The following is a 16,947-nucleotide window of genomic DNA, read 5'->3' on the forward strand; positions in this document are numbered from 1 at the left end:
TTTGATACCGTGAACTGCTGCTTATAAGCCCTGGGCTAATACAACTACGTAAAGGGTGTCAGGAGAGTATAAACGGAGGGCCTTACATCCGAGGAATAAAAAATAGCCATAATAGAACTTAAAAGCGCTAGGAAAAGAGTTAAGGCAGTGCTGATCAACATACCTTTTGCATTTAGTGGTTTTTAATCAAGCTTCAATCGATTCCCTATCTCTCAAAACAAGAACGCTAGAGGAAGACCCATATCAAAGGAGGCTTAAAATCGGATGTAGATTTTGTTACAGGTAGACGAGCCTGTAACTGGGGGGAGGGGGGAGGGGAGGGAGGGGAGGGAGGGGAGCGAGGGTTACTGTGAGAGTGGTAGCTTTTACACAATTTACGGTATCTTATTTGAATAGCGGGTGAGGACGTGGATACGGACACGCATGCAAGAACCCAGCGTTCGCTGGTCGAAAACTGCGAAGAGGACTCCCAGCATGTGCGCATAATGCATTATGGTCGTCTATGATCCTTTGATTTCAAAAAGGCGGAAAACGCTGACGGCCATATCACTGTCATGTTATATTTGCATCTGATTGGTAAGGGGCATTGTGTCAGGTTTTTGAAACGGTCAGACAGCTTATTGTACGTGGGCTCATAAAGAGGAAGGGTTCCTACAGCTGGAGTTAATGCGGTTCGCCCGCAGAGATGAGTCGCACCATTCATATCAAAACCGAAGATGCAAAGCATTACTGAGTCAAGAACTATTCTAAATCGAGAACTGCTTTAATAAACTTGAGGTATAATACGCAAACTGAGACCCTGGGTTACAAAATCATATTGCAATCGCAGGTTTTTCACAAGAAAAATTAAAAATTTAAGTTCTTATGGCCTTTACGACTCGTGACCGAAAACCTCGTTCCCACGACTTTTTCCTTGGAATTGGCCGTTAACCAATTTACAAGGGAAAAGCCCTAAGGGCGAGGTTGATGAATGAAACAATTGCATTGAATAAGAGTTCGACTTCTACAAGACTAACAGAACAGGAAAACTTTGGTAGTGTCAGATTCATACAGCATATCTACTTAATGCCAGGTCCACTTAATACAGGTTTCACTGTAATTTGCAATAGTGCATGGGAGGTAAACCAGGACAAATTTTCAAGCTCACGAAGTTTTAAGATCCGGAATGTAAGCCAAAAAAGTTTCCTTTTTCTCATTTTGAAAATATGTGGTTGTATCCTCCTCTGCAAATTCACTTTTTTTACGAGACAAAAATGCCCTAACCAAATAATCTTTCACTAGAAGAAAACGAACTATTAAAAGGAAAGGATTTTGTCCAATTTTCTTCCTCGCTGACTCAGTATACCCCAGCTCTCCCTCCACTGGGTTCTGATACAGTTCTCAACTTTACACGCAATAGTATTTTCGAAGATTATTGATTGGGGGATAACGTCATACAATCACCCAGAAAGAGGTGATTATGACACTGGAGCATTATTTTTAAAAGGGCGATTTTCTTTGCTTGTTTGTTTGTTTCAACTGTTCTTGAAGGGCAGCAAAGAAACTATGATAAAAAAAACAAAAACAAAACAAAAACCAAAATAAGAAAATACAGTTGCTTCGAACTGAGTCACCTACAATTAACGTGCAAAACGATATGCCTCAGGCCAAGAGAACTTCGTCGAAAATTCCCCGCGACTTCGTGTTGGGAATCAATCAACAATATTCAGTTTGCCTTCGGCAGGAAACGAATCTGGTTCATGTCACAGGCTTTCACTTGTCCTCTGTCTCAGGTTTCAGCTTGCCTTCTGTTTAAGGCTCAAATTCGTCCTCCGTCCCAGTTTCTAGTTCATCCTCTGATTTGTACCACCATTTTCCTTTCCAAAAATCGTCTGTTGGCCACTCGCACTCAGGCTTAGGGTTTCCTTTCTCCTCCTATCAGAAAAAGAAAATATCCTTTTCGTTACTGAAGGTCATATTTATTTGTGGTCCTTAATGGCAAAAAATAATACGACGTTGACATAATATACTTCTTACTTACTAATTGCGAACGCAGTAACGAAGGGCAGATACCAGTACTTAATACTGCGAGCCAATAAGATTAAACTACCTCACTAATGTTAGCCAATCAAACCTAACTGAGCAAGTTGTCAAGGTTCAGCTCAAAAGCTAGACTCTTGCTTCGAAGCTGTGCCTAAGGCTGACATTTACTGATTAATTCATGTCTGAGTTTCTAGTATTTTGGTATTGACACAAATAATTATTAAAAGGACTTTGTGTTGTACAGTTTACCGGCCATCGTGCTCCTAATCTCAAATTAATCACACACTGCAGGATTGGATAGTCTAAATGATTCACTCGACTACTTCCTCATTTGAACTATTACCATCTCTAAACTCACATGGTAACACGACCCCAGACTAGTGATCTTACTCTTACGCACTACTCTGGTCAAATCTTCCACTTGTTCCTTACTCATCTTCACACCTCCAAGGCGAAGAGTTTCTAGGTGAGGAACCAAATGGATATGTTCCATAAGAGTGTTTAGTCCGTCACCAAGGGGGTTGTGTGACAGGTAAAGCTCACGCAAGTTAGGTGCCCGTTGGAAAGATTTGGCGATGGCAGCAGCTGGCCCTGCAGTGATATTGAAACGACATAGTCCTAATGTATCAAGTCTGTTTGTAAAGTTGAGATGATACACCAGCGTCTCCAATGTGGGGGCATCATACAATTTACCCACTGGAACATTCATGGCCAGGACTCGGGGTGAAATCACATAAGGAAGGGCCTCTATGAGCATCTTCATTTCTCGCTCTTTTAAACAATCAATACTGATCTCTGAGGCTAATGAAAGGCAATGACGAGGGGGAACAGGAGAGCTATCGGTGTTCTCTGTCAACAGCAACGCTGTGTTGTTTGGTCCATTTGACCGGTCGCCGAATGAGATCGTCTTTGTCTGATCGGATGCAGGTGACTGAGTGACATCTTGGATCATTTCGATAGGCAAGGTGTGATCATACCTTTTACAAATGCGAGAAAAATAAAGATACATGAACGAATTATTTTCTCTCTTCAAGAAAAATTGTTCCACTGTCTGTGGATTATACTTCTTGAGAAACATCGAGGCTGTCTCTTCACCTGAAGAGCTAACAAAAATCCCATTCAAATCTTCTAAAACGGTGATCAGGTCGCGATAGTCTCGGTCTGGATGCTTGCTACCGGTAAAAAATACATAGTTTGGTGGTTGGGAGCATTTCAGCAAATGCTCGCTGGCAGTAATATGGAGTTGATCTGAGTCTATCAGTAAAAAGCCTCCGGTACAAGACAGATACATGGAGTAAAGATCTTTTCTCTTCTCGACTGATAAGCAAAAATAGCTGTGTGAACACAGTGCAAGAAAATGCCTTTGTTTCTCTGAAAAGTCTTCAAATGAAGGTGTCTCGCTGGGAATGTTTTCCGTCAGTCTTTCTTTCTTTGCTACCGTCTCCAGGTGCTTGAGGACTATACTTGAGGCTTCTCCAGACAATTCATTGACAAATTTGAATACTTCAATCATCTTCACAACCTTTTCGGAAGATTCATCCTCGGTGAGACAGCTCGGACTTTTATTTCTCGAAGATGCAAGTTCCTCCTTGACGTACCAAGCCGCAAGGAACTCCTGGACGGACTTATGAATGAAAAAAACCTTCTTCTCAGGCTTCAGACTTGAGACATTCAGAGATTGAAATAAACCCATGTCAATCAGTTCCTTGGTTAAAATGTCATCAAGTAGTTCGCTGTGGTGTATAAAGAGAGAACCTTGGTTCAGGGCGTCAAATGCAAGTTTTCCCAGTTTCAAGAGATCTTCTTTGTAGTCATCTACTTCACGGAATTTCTTTGCATATGCTTCTTTAGCAGTCATGTGACCCAGTAACATCTGAATGAAATGAATGTAGATACTGGCGCGTGATTTGAGATGTCCTTTGTGACCTTCCTCCTTCCAAAGTAAGCACAGCATCACTAGAAGAAGTGGTATTTCTGCAACGTTTCTGAGGCCTTTTTCCTCTAGATGTCTCTCAAACCTAGCAACGTCTTCTTCATCTTTCAGAAACTTTCTTGCAAACTTTCTTAGTTGAATACCACTGACAAACCCATTAATCTGGCATCCAACGTGACTGGATTCCATCAATTCTTCTGCCTCTTCCAACCGCGTTGTGACAATGACAGAACAACTCCTAAGCAAACTACCCTCCCAGAGGGCACGGACAGGTGAGTATCCTGGACAGAAGTACTCATCATAACCATCCACGACCAGCAGAACTTTTTCTTGGTTCTCTTGAATGTACTCGTACAAGCTCTCAACTGAGATTGTGCCATCAGCTGGTAACAGTCTTGCAGCCGTCAAAATATCTGGCAGAGTATGCAATTCACACACATCTCGCAGCTTTATAAGAAGCACAAGCTCAAACTTTTTGAGGATTTTCTTTTCTCGACGTAACCAGTCGAAAACAACTCTTTTGGCAAATGTAGTCTTCCCTATGCCTGGTGGCCCAAACACCAATATTCGGTTTGGTTCGTCGAAAGGCCCACAACTCTTAAACATATCAGTGTAGTCTTCTAGCTCCACTTGACTCACTTCGCTGGGTCTCCTTTCTTCCCTTTGCCATGACAACTTTGTGTAAATTTCATTGATATAAACTGCAGAACTTGGCTTCCAAGGAATTAATTTTACTTTGCAAATTGTGCGGTAAAATGAATTAAGCTGTTTCTGGTACTGCTTAAGATCGAAGGGTACTAGAAGTCAAAAAAGAAAAAAGAAATAAAAAACCCCTCACTTTCATTCATCCACACCCAAACCCCTACTCACAATTTCCTTCACTTCAATCTTTTCCCCTAAACCCTCCTTCTCCTCCCATATTTAGCCCTTGTTAGGGTGTGGTGTGTCTTAGGCCGAGGAGTAAATGGTAAATAATCATCAAATTACTAAAAAGTAAATATATAAACAATGGAACAAACAATAACGACGTACTAAAAATGGGGTTGATAGAATAAGAGCCTCTTTTGCTTATCTTCACTCTAGGTAAGTTACTAAACATTATGATGTACCACCCACAAGAATAGATAAAAAGGAAGGGAATAAATATAAGGAAGAGAAAGGAAAGACGTGAGGCGTGAAGGAAAGCAAAAAGAAAAGGAGAAAAAATAGGAAAAAGAAAAGGAGAAAGAAAGGGAAAGAGAAAAGGAAAAGGAACGGAGAGAAGTAGGAAGGGGAGAGGTGCGAAAAAAGGGGAAGAAGGAAGAAAAGTAAGGAGAGACGGTATTAGGGAAGAGGGGAAAGAGAAACTCAAAAGGTGCTAATTTTGTAGATGAAAATTGCACACGAAGGGTACAGTAAAACTACTCAAACCTTTCAAAAGTGACTTTTATATTACTTACTTGCTAACCGCATCTTTTTCTCCGAATTGGTCAAATCCGATAGTTTTCTGTCTATCTCATCTAGTTTGCCTTTCACGCTTTCCTCCTCATTCCTCCATTCTTTGAACAGCTCCTGATAAAGCTTTTCTTTTTCAGGGTCCATGCTCTCATTCGCAAGACGATCAATGGTACCTCCATAATTTGAACTTGCTCCTTCCAGCCGCACCAGCGTATCTCTGATCTCCTGCCAGTAGCGAATAAAGCTTGCATCGTCAATGGACGCCACGCTGACGTGAGCATAGACTGTGTTTCTGTAGTACTTGACCCGAGCAATGTCGGCCTCTAAACTTGTGTCTGCTAACTTCGGAAGAACATCCCAGCCAGTGGCAGGTCGGAGCAACATGCAGATATTCCTGAGTAGAACCATCAGAAGGGTTACGTCAAAGTCGACAGACGAAACAGAAGCGGGATTGGTAGGATAAAGTTTGCTCCACTGAGTTGGACTGATTATTCTCTTCTTTCTAAGTGTCAGCAGTGTACTTGAAACTGCACTCTGTGCTAACACTGTGTGCAGGCTGTTTGGTGGGTGAATTCGATCAAACACCTTTCGCAAAACGTCTGTTCCTACATCGACGAGAAGGCGGCATAACCGAGCATAATTAGTTGTTTCTCTGGTGGACGAAAATAGTGCAGATGCCATGATGAGCTGAAACATAATAATCACAGATGTGTCCATAACGGCGGAACGACGGCAACATTACATAATCCAAATGATTTGTTCAGTAATAAATGAAGAGTTAAACGTTTCGCCTACCGAGGATCTCGCCCCTGTAACTTTTCTTATCTTACAGAAGGGATTAGTGCAAAATGCGAAGAGAATATTTCATTAAAACGAAACTGAAGACAATTAACATTAATCTTCACTGTACCAGTAATCGGAGACATCGATCAAATTTCTTCTCCAGCGAACTTTAAAAATGGCAGCCCACGATTACAAAGGATTGTATGGCATAATATAAAAAAATTCAGATATCACGCATATTAGAAAAACTAGCCTGCTTCCCTTGATCTCAATCGAACGAGCAATGTTTTGGTGTTCTCACAATATGACTTTTTAGGTGTTTAATGAAAGATAAGTTCGGACAAATCGCGATTCAAAATTTACTGGTAAACAGTCGCTTAATGTCTCATAAGCTCTATAATTTTGGTAAATATTACATACCAAAAACTCCATTTTGGAGCTCAAATCTTGCCTAGGGACATCTTCCCTCGATCTCCATCGCTTCGTGATGAATTAATGCCCCAGATTTGGTTCGAGATATTCCGCAACTCGATGAAAACCCTCGGACAAATTTAAAGGTTTGATAGTGATATATTTTGCCCCTATACTCTTGACCGCCATTGTGCGACTTTGTACGAAATTGCTAAAACGTTCGACTATGATTATCTCTTTCTCCACTATTTTGGGCAAGTAATTCATGGCAGTATCCATATAGACTCCCTGTTACCCAGTCTCCGTATAGACTCCCTGTTACCCATTCTCCCTGTGTACCCTGTGTACCCTGTGTACCCTGTGTACCCTGTGTACCCTGTGTACCCATGTGTACCCTGTGTATCCTGTGTTCCCATGTGTACCCTGTGTATCCTGTGTACCCATTTATACCCTCTGTACCCTGTTTACCCATTATACACTTTGTACCCATTTATATCATGTATATCTTTGTATACTTCGTATACTCTGTCTACCTTGTGTACCTTGTACACCCTGTATATTCACGTATACCCAAGTATATTCATGTATACCCAAGTGTACCCTGTATACCATGTATACAGGAAACCTGGCAAACATCAGTTGGAATCAATGGAAGCTCTCTGGCCGAACACAATCCCGTTTTGTACGTTCACAAATGAATTATGAATAACTTATTATGATTTTATTAGCACGGGGGGGAGATCCCATATAAAATGGACTGGGATGCTCGTCTGGAATTTTGAAATAAACTCCTAAAGGAGGGAAATGTATGCGTGGCCCAACCGTTTTTGGGTACACAGGGTACACAGGGTACACAGGGTACACAGGGTACACAGGGTACACAGGGTACACAGGGTACACATGGGTACACAGGGTACACAGGGTACACATGGGTACACAGGGTACACATGGATACACAGGGTACACAGGGTACACAGGGAGAATGGGTACCAGGGAGTCTATACGGAGACTGGGTAACAGGGAGTCTATATGGAGACTGCCATGAATTACTTGCCCTATTTTGGAAGCCATGTTAAAGCACATGTAACCAGGCAGCTTTAAGATTAAATCCGCTGGGCATTGATTTAGCAGGCTCGCTTAAATATAAATTTGCGAAGCTGGAACGAACTTTGGTTGAGAAAGTAAACTTTAATAAAAAAAAAAAAATGTCCAACTTCTTGAGCGATCGCGAACGGCAGAAAACGGATACCAAACTCCGAATTAGTAGCCCTCACAAAAAATTCAAGAACCGGAATGATGTCGATGCAACTAAACTAGCTTTAGCAGTTGAAATTCCGTATTGCTTGTTGAAAGAATGGCATGGAAAAGTCACTGACAAAACCGATCCCGAAGCAACTGCCCTAGATTACATCAGTCTTGCCATTGAGTTAATCCCGGGACATTGCGTACAAATAAGCCAAGACTCTGGGCAGTGAATAAATGGCATCTTAGCTAGGAAGGCAGGAGAGGTGAAATCCACTTACAAAAAGGCCAGAAATAGTAGAGAAAGGGGTGAGCTTCACCAAAAAAAAAAATACAAACTTAGTATTTTCAAAGATGAAATCGTCTCGTTAGAGGGTGTTGAGGAAGAACTTATTTGCACAAGACAAGAGATTGAAGAATGGAAAAGAAAAGTTGAATACTTGGAGCAAAAAAAGACAGAACTGGTGGAGGCATTGCAGGAGACCCTGGGAGTTAAAGATGAATGCCTAAAGGGAGAAGGAAAAAGACATAGCCAAACTGACTGAGCAAAATCAAGAGCTGCAGCGTCACATTAATGCCTTAGAAGGAAGACTTGGTGACGTAGGATGTACTGGCAAGAAACTTGGAGAGCTTGGCTTAAAGCAAAGGTCCAGGAGACTAAAGGAACTGAAAAGCAGAGCTCAGGTGGCACTCTGGTTTATGGAGTCTTACGGTCTGGAGTTGACTTGTTTAAAAGGTGTGGACCAAAAACATGGAAAGACATACACCATTGATTTGGAGCACAGAGAAACACCGGTGGCAGGTTCTGAGATGGAAGATGATGATAAAGTGGAACAAGTCCTCTACTTATTAGATAAGTTTTGTGCAAGCGATGAACTTTACCATGAACTGACAATAATGTGTGATGAGTTGCCCAAATCATATTTGATAAAGCAAAAACGAAAGCAGCTCAAAGACATTTGCACAATTGAAAGAGTTCCTGGGCATTATCCAGGTGTTCAAATATCATCTACAGAGACATTAAAAGCTCACATAAAAGACCTTCAGAAAAATGATCCCTCATTTGATATAAATGAGCATGTTAAGGTAAAGATTAGTGGAGATGGGGCCAAAACGTCAAGAAGCACAAACTTCATGATCCTGTCGTTTTCCCTCTTGCAAAGTGCTGAGAAAGTCATGTCTTCAAGAGGAAACCGAACAATTGCTATTGTCAATGGCCTAGAAAAATATGACACTCTTAAACACTCTTTTTCATCAGCCATCAATGAAATCAACACTGTCTTGGAAGCTGGTTTCATTAATGTTGATGGGAAACAAGTAAAAATTGAAATGTTTCTGGGAGGAGACTATAAATTCCTGCTCATGGTTATGGGCCTCAGTGGTGACACTTTCACTCATGCTTGCCTGTGGTGTTTGATTCACAAGTTAGATAGGTGGGACACATCAAAGCCTCTTGACCATTACAATTAGGGAGAGATGAAGAGAACCCTGGATCACATTAAATCAATGCTGCCCCTTAAAAAAATATTCTGTGATTAATAAACCCTTGTTCAACATTGAACTTGATCACATAATATTAGATGAGCCGCAACTGATGATGAGAGTTACTGATCGCCTGACAGAAAACATCATCACAGAGGTAATAGAGAGAGTTGGCAAGGCTGACATGAGAAAAAAGAGAGGGGAGAAAAAAGGGATCTACCTGGAATCTCTTGTTTCTACTATCAATAAAATTGGCATTCCATTTTCTATTTGGGAAAAAAAAATTCTGATGGAAAGGGCAGTGGTTCGTATGAATGGACAAGTCTCATTGGATCTGACAAGAAAAAAATGATGGAACTCCTTCCAGCCCAACTTGCGAAAAATGACATTCTCTACCCTGAAAGAAGACAAACAGTAGTCCAGCTTTGGTCAGATTTCCACAAACTCTATAACATAATCAGTGACTATGATACAAAAGCTGGACAGTATCTTGAAGTTGAACAAAAGGGGAAAAAGTTCATTGACCTGTTTTGCTCACTGGCTGGAAAGAGAATGAATTATGACAAAAAGAGAGTTACCCCATACATGCACACAATACCCTACCATGTGCCACATGTCATAAAATTTTTTCCACCATGAAGCAATTCACAGGGCAAGGGGTGGAAAAGAGCAATGATGATGCAAAGAGGATATTTTTCCAGAAATCCAATAAATGGGATGTTGCAAGAGATGTTCTTCAGTCAGAATCAAGGCACATAGCATTACAAGGTTATGAAAGAGAGAAACGAAAGTATAACAAACAAAACAAAAATTACTGGGAAGAAGGCATAGTTGAAACTCTGAAAAAAAGGCAGAGATCACAAGTGATCACAAGTGAAGAGCCAGGCCCTTCAGATGAGCTCACAGAACAAGAAAAAGACATTGGCAAACTGTGTGTTTCTCAACTTAAAGAAAGGATAAAATCAAAAAATATTCAAGTAAAGGGATTGGCCAAACTGAAAAAGAGAGAACTCATTGAACTCTTGAAAAATACCCCCCTAAATGAGCAAATTAATTCAAGATAATGGCTGACCCCCGCTCCCTCCTGACAAAAGAACAATTTTGACAAAATGTGTATGACAAAATGCACTGAGATATATTTACCTTTTCTTACAAGAAAACCTGTTATATCTTTAGATTTAGTTAGAATTACAAGTAATTTCAGTTAAAGATAGTATTACTAAAGTATTTACCCTTACATATTCTTATTTTGTGTCTATCATAGGTAAACTTTAATTAAAGCAGAGAAAACTAAAAGTGAAACAAATCTCAACAACTTTGACCTGACATTCATTCAAAACAATAATCTTTTTCTAAATTAGATGTTATGTCCGTCACATGCCCTTCTATTTACTGTAATAAGAACATTTTCTACTGGAGACCTGGATGCCTGTCTAAGTGCACCTTTTGAAAAGGTACAACGTTTCTTTGAAAACTTCAGCACTAGTTTTAACTTCAGGGGAAAACGTACAGCACTACCTTGTCCTAATTCATTTAAATAATAATACCAGTACAATGGAAGGCAAAACCTACTGAAATCACTCAGTTCATAGAGCATCGAAATCCCATCCCCTGACAATGTTCCATGTCCTCTAAATATATATCTAATGATATCATGGTCAATGGCAACTTCCACTGAATAGGTTGCCTTCACCGCCTTGCTTTTAAGAATACCTAAAATTGCATATGTGAAAACATCAGCAGCCTTCTCTAGTCTTTCTTTGCTGATCTTTGGATTAGAGTAACCCCTGTAAGATTTAGTTACAGAAAAAAAAATATCAAAATAATATTTTAGTTTTTAAGGCCACTATAAACATCAAATAACATGTAACCCTTTAAGCCCAGATTTGACTATGCATATTCTCCTCAACGTTTTCTCCACATTTCTTATATCTGGTATCAAGAAAAGTTTAAACATCAAGAAATATTAACCTTTGGTGATCACTTCCTTCATTTTTATGACCTGTTTGTTTGATTAGGCAGTAACATTGTAAGGAAACATTTAATGCAGGGAACTATTACTGGGCCTGTTGCACAATATACCAAGACACCATTACTGGGGCCTAAAGGGATAACCAAGAACTAAAAAATTATTATTTAAGCGTAAGCTTATTGCACAACAGTTTGACCTTATTAACTCATCAGACAAGTGATTAGACGGTTCCCACGAGCTTGTCCAGGCCGGCCAGTCTTTCCATTTTACCAGATATTCATCATCCTGTATAAAGGTGAAATTACACATCATCTTAGTGCTTACTAAGAAAACACGTATAGCTCTGTTTAATAATAAACACATTGAATTACTTGCTGACGAGCTTCATATAAATTAATTCATACCTCCTTACTCGACGATTTCCGCTTGCTGACAAGTCTCTCCACTTGATATAATTTTGCCCCGGGTTTATAATTTCTTTTGCATGTAGAAAAAGGTTCAAAATCCGCCGAAGAAAGATTATTCAGAGCAACATAATTTACGCGTTCTTCGCTTCGAACGATCTTGCCATATTCTTTCAGGTAATCCGATACCTCCGGGCATGCTCCATTCAACTAAGAGTACACCGCATTCAGAAAATATCGTGTGAACAAAATGACTCCGATTTCTGGTAATGTGATGACGTAGGAGACGGTCCACATGGTTCTCTCTTTGAAGCCGGGGAAGTAATTTTCAGCACAAAATCGATGTACAGCACTTCACATCGATAGGAGAAAAGCAATTAATTAGAAGAGATTGCTATACTTCCAAAGGAAACAACGCTATCATCACAAAAACATACCATCACGATAGAATAATACACCTAAGGCCTCGCTGACCAAAGATCAGCTTATCGCATCACGGCGTCTGTTTTCTGAACTAATTAAAGCAGTAAAGAAAATGGTTTCACACAAATTCAGAACACTCTTCTACTCGATTAAAGTACAAAAAAGGCTCACATCCCCAAGGCTAGTATTTTAAAACAGTATAACTCTCATTTGCTTGTAGGTTCCCATATAATTATTTGCCTATTGGCTCTGATGCTCTTTGTGTACCAAGTAGTGTCTGATACAATGTTATCTTAAATGTTTGTAGAAATATCTCGTGAACGACAAGAAACAATAGTATGCTTGTTTCTTCGATGTTTATGTTTCAACATGGGAAATATCCTTGAAATTTCAAACAAAGGTTCACAATCAAAATATACCTTGTTACGAAGGACGAAGTAGCTATGGCGGAAGTAATTAAAACATGGGCTTCGGTATAGGAAGGAATAAAATTCTTCCCAAAGTAATTGTAGTCAGCTGTTTGTACCTTAGATAACAAACTGATACATGCTCTGTACAATTCCTGTCTATTGCTTTCCTTGCAGAGCGATAAAACTCAAGAAGAAAAGGAGTTCCATCCCATACCTCAGAACAACATATTGACAAAGCTGTATTGTCTCCAGTTCAGTAGCGAGGTTGCTTAATTTGCATAATTAATTCGCATTTAGAGTCACGCAATACTACCTCTTTAATGTTGTTTAAGCCTCTAATAAATAGAAATGATAATAGTCTTTCTTGAGGTGACTTTTTCATATACAACTGCAATAAACGTGTGCAGCAAACGTAATTGCTGTGAAACTTGAGTGCATATTCACCTTGCAAGCGGTTTTCGTTCTTGTAAATAAGTTTTTTTAACCAATTTCTGATTAAAGATCCTTTTAGCTTGTCGCAACAAAATCTACGAGAAATCTACGAGACTTTGCAGTTCGAAACCGAGGAAAACGACAGAACACTTGATGAATTAATTCAGGCGTTTGGAGAATACTGTGATCCAAAAAAGAATGAGACCGTGGAGAGGCATAATTTATTTACAAGGAACCAGGAATCAGGAGAATCCTTTGATAAGTACCTTACAGAATTGAGAGTTCTCAATTAAACCTGTGACTTTGGAACACTCGCAGATTCCTTACTCAGATATCGAATTGTTTGTGGATTATCCAGCTCCACTCTAGGAGAGAGATTACTCAGACAGCCTAATCTCAACCTAAAGCAATGCATCGACATATGTAGGGCTTCAGAACTGTCAAACTAACGGAACAAGTCCCTTGATAACACTGATAGTTTAAGCAGAATCAACTCAAGAAAGCTTTATACATCTCAAAGCCACAAGTCGGACAAGCACACTGAGTCAAAGCCTACCAAAGCATGCTTATACTGTGGGAGACTGCATGAGCTTGTGAAAGCTAAATGTCCTGCTTATGGAAAAACTTGTAATTGTTGCAAAGAAGCAAATCACTTTGCTGTATGTTGTGGAAAGGCCACAAGTAACAAGCCTCCTGGACAAGGGCAGGTAAGATCTTTTCATGATGATAATGATTATGCCGCTGAAGGTCAACACTACGAGGAAATAAGTACGCTCGGTACTCACTCAAACACTGTATACTCAGTTAAGGACAGTTACGGCAAAAAATTATTTGCAACTATGTCTATCAACAACACAGACGTTAATTTCCAGCTGGACTCAGGTGCAACCTGCAACGTCATTACCTCTGAGGTCCTTCAGCGTAGCCATTGTGATGCAGAGATCACCCAAACAAGCATATATCTCTCTATATATAATGGTACAACCGTGAAACCCGTAGGTCATTGCAAAGTAAAGATGACAAAACCCAAAGAATGGTAGTAGATATCTGGTTAATTTTGAAGTTCTCCCAGGCTCTTCCTACTCCAATTCTTGGTAACAAAGCTATTCAGCAAATGGAGCTGATCAAAGTGCTAGGAGAGAACATTAAAAGTGTAAATGTAGAGCAGACAGTAGTAACCAAAGAATCGCTTTTGAAACAGTATCCGCAAGTATTTGAAGGCATTGGATGTATGCCAGGCAACTATCACCTAACTGTTGACTCATCTGTGAAGCCTGTAGTACATCCTCCACGGAAAGTACCCCTGTATATGACAGGAAAGGTAGAGGCAGAACTCCAACGACTGACAGATTTAGAGATTATCGAGCCCATATCTAAACCTACCCAGTGGGTTTCAAGCATGGTGACTGCACCAAAGCCAAATGGAGTTATCCGAATCTGCACAGATCCAAAGGATCTAAACAGTGCTCTGCAACGAAGCCACTACCCGATACCAACTATGGATGATATACTACCTAGGCTAAACAAGGCCAAAGTTTTTAGTACAGTTGACATGAAGTGTGGTTTCTGGCAGGTTCGTCTGGACGATGAAAGTGCCGACCTGACCACCTTCAACACCCCTTTAGGCAGATATCGATAGCTACGGATGCCATTCGGTATATCATCTGCACCGGAAGAATTTCAAAGGTGACAGCATGAAGCGCTTGAAGGTCTTCCTGGTGTGATATCAGTGCATGATGATATCCTAATTTATGGAGAGGGTGATACAGAGCATGAAGCCGTGGTCGACCATGACAAAAACATGCGAGCTCTAATGGAAAGATGTAAAGAGCAAAACACCACACTTAATAAAGATAAGATCCAGCTTAAGAAATCTGAAGTGGGCTTCCTAGGCCATCTACTAACTGCCAATGGAGTACAGGCAGACCCTGAGAAAATTCGTGCCATTACTGAGATGCCCAAACCTACAGATGTCAAAGGTGTGCAGCGATTCCTTGGCCTTGTTAACTATCTAAGTAAGTTCTTGCCCAAACTGAGTGAAGTGTGTGAGCCCCTACGCCAATTAACATTGAAGGAAACCGAGTGGTGCTGGCTTGAGGCCCATGAAAGAGCTTTCCAAGAGATCAAGCTGCTTGTCACCAACTCCCCAGTACTGCGATACTACAACCCTGAAGAAGAACTGACCCTACAGTGTGATGCTTAAGACAAAGGCTTAGGTGCTGCACTTCTGCAACAAGGACAACCCATAGCTTTTGCAAGCCGGGCTTTAACAGCATGTGAGATGGGATATGCGCCTATTGAGAAAGAGCTACTGGCTGTTGTTTATGGGATGGAACGATTCCACTACTACACCTATGGTCGAAAGGTGGTAGTTAACTCTGACCACAAACCTCTGGAGTCAATTGTAAGGAAACCTCTACACATGGCACCAAAGAGACTGCAGCGAATGTTACTTCGGCTTCATTAATATGACGTAAATCTAAGGTATCTGAAAGGGACTGAGATGTTTTTAGCCGACACCTTGAGTAGAGCCTACCATACCGGGGAAGCTCCGAGTGCCTTTACAGAGGAACTTACAAAGATCAATGCCACTAACTTTGGCTACCTAACTGCCTTGCATCTAGAAGATATTGCTGAACACTCCAAGAAAGACCCTGTACTCGTAGAACTGGAAAGAATGATTTGTAGCGGATGGCCAGCGAAGAGAGATGACGCAGAGCCATCACTAAGACCATACTTCAACTTTCGTAATGAACTCGCTGCACAACAGGGGGTTATTTACAGAGGAGAAAGAGTTGTCGTTCCCCTCAACCTGAGGAAAGACATGATTAAGCGAATACACTCGTCACACATCGGCATGGAGGGGTGCCTCAGGAGGGCCCGAGTCTCTCTGTACTGGCCTGGAATGGATGCACAGGTAAAGGACTACATACAGTCCTGTGAAACATGCCTTTCCACTGGTTCCAAACAGCAAAAGGAAACAATGATACGTCACGAAGTCAAGGACCATCCTTGGTCTAAAGTTGGTCTTGATCTCTTCGACTTTAATCAACGAACATACCTAGTGACTGTTGATTATTACTCAAATTTCTCTGAGGTAGACTACCTCCAAGACACAACCTCAAGAGATGTCATCCATAAAGTAAAGGCACACTTTGCACGCTATGGCATACCAGACACAGTCATGTCGGACAACGGCCCCCAGTTTTCAGAGGAGTTAAAAAACTTCAGTAAGAGATGGGGCTTTAAACACATCACATCCTCTCCTAAACATCCGCAAAGTAATGGAATGTCAGAAAGTGCAGTGAAGACAGCTAAACGTCTAGTAAATCGTGCACTGTTCGCACATGAGGATGCTTATCTTTCCCTGCTCGACTTGAGGAATACACCTACACAGAGGATGACTACAAGCCCTGCTGAGAAGATACTAAACCGTCGGACAAAGACACTCTTGCCTACGTCTCAGAAGCTCTTGCAGCCAAAACTAAACATTCTGTACCCCAAGAAAGAAGTAAGATCAAAGATAAGCAAATAAAGTACTATAATGCTAAGGCCAAAGACCTTCCACCACTAACCACCGGACAGGCAGTGATGATAGAACCTGACAGCAAAAGGCAGCTGTGGTGCAAGGCAACAGTAGCTGGCCGGAGCGACAACAGACCCAGATCCTATGAAGTAGAAATTGAAACTGGGTGGGTACTGACCCGAGATCGCAGACACCTTAAGCTAACCCCGCGTAGCACACCTCAAGATGAAGAGGATGAACAAGGCTCACCAGATGCAGAAGGTGAACAGGAACATACACAGCCTACCAAAGGAGTTGTTTCTCCAGAAGGTCAGGACACCCCAAATCTAACACGGTCAGGAAGGGCAAGCAAGAGACCCTCTTACCTTAAAGACTATGTGGTTTAGAATAAGAACATTTACGGTCATTCGTTTCTGTTGTTTTACAGGCTATAGGACAATAAGCTTGTTTAAAAAACAAACAAACAAACA

At 40.9% G+C, this 16,947-nt stretch overlaps 3 protein-coding genes across 3 annotated transcripts; 1 reads left to right on the plus strand and 2 right to left on the minus strand.

Moving 5' to 3' along the window:
* Positions 1-742: 742 nt before the first annotated feature.
* LOC111337023 (uncharacterized) lies at positions 743-12,704 on the minus strand. Its single transcript, XM_088753861.1, has 4 exons — positions 12,529-12,704; positions 5,395-6,044; positions 2,381-4,752; positions 743-1,914 (listed from the first exon to the last, which is right to left on the minus strand). The coding sequence occupies exons 2-4, from the start codon at positions 5,798-5,800 to the stop codon at positions 1,792-1,794; spliced, it is 2,901 nt and encodes a 966-aa protein (XP_088609987.1). The 5' UTR covers positions 5,801-6,044; positions 12,529-12,704; the 3' UTR covers positions 743-1,791.
* Positions 10,425-12,110, minus strand: LOC148734704 (uncharacterized). Its single transcript, XM_088755399.1, has 4 exons — positions 12,087-12,110; positions 11,687-11,896; positions 11,479-11,567; positions 10,425-11,097 (listed from the first exon to the last, which is right to left on the minus strand). Exons 1-4 carry the CDS (start codon positions 12,108-12,110, stop codon positions 10,668-10,670), a joined length of 753 nt encoding a protein of 250 aa, XP_088611525.1. The 3' UTR covers positions 10,425-10,667.
* Positions 12,705-15,454: 2,750 nt separating the features above from the next.
* LOC111337002 (uncharacterized protein K02A2.6) lies at positions 15,455-16,486 on the plus strand. The gene has a single exon (XM_022943216.2). The coding sequence runs from the start codon at positions 15,455-15,457 to the stop codon at positions 16,484-16,486; it is 1,032 nt and encodes a 343-aa protein (XP_022798951.2).
* The last annotated feature ends 461 nt before the right edge of the window (positions 16,487-16,947 follow it).

The sequence above is a fragment of the Stylophora pistillata genome, chromosome 3, assembly GCF_964205215.1.
Source record: "Stylophora pistillata chromosome 3, jaStyPist1.2, whole genome shotgun sequence".
Taxonomy (NCBI): Eukaryota; Metazoa; Cnidaria; class Anthozoa; order Scleractinia; family Pocilloporidae; genus Stylophora; species Stylophora pistillata.

Bases quoted from the DNA above. Each gene is read 5' to 3' on its own strand.
- LOC111337023 (XM_088753861.1), bottom strand. From the start codon at position 5,800: ATGGTTCTACTCAGGAATATCTGCATGTTGCTCCGACCTGCCACTGGC. The intron at 4,753-5,394 runs GTAAGTAATATA...TTTGACTTCTAG, and splicing joins GAAAAAGATGCGGTTAGCAA to TACCCTTCGATCTTAAGCAG. The intron at 1,915-2,380 runs GTGAGTTTAGAG...TTTTTCTGATAG, and splicing joins GTCTGGGGTCGTGTTACCAT to GAGGAGAAAGGAAACCCTAA.
- LOC148734704 (XM_088755399.1), bottom strand. From the start codon at position 12,110: ATGATAGCGTTGTTTCCTTTGGAA. The intron at 11,897-12,086 runs GTATAGCAATCT...GTGTACTCTTAG, and splicing joins TAGCGTTGTTTCCTTTGGAA to TTGAATGGAGCATGCCCGGA. The intron at 11,568-11,686 runs GTATGAATTAAT...ACCTTTATACAG, and splicing joins GGAAATCGTCGAGTAAGGAG to GATGATGAATATCTGGTAAA.
- LOC111337002 (XM_022943216.2), top strand. From the start codon at position 15,455: ATGTTTTTAGCCGACACCTTGAGTAGAGCCTACCATACCGGGGAAGCT.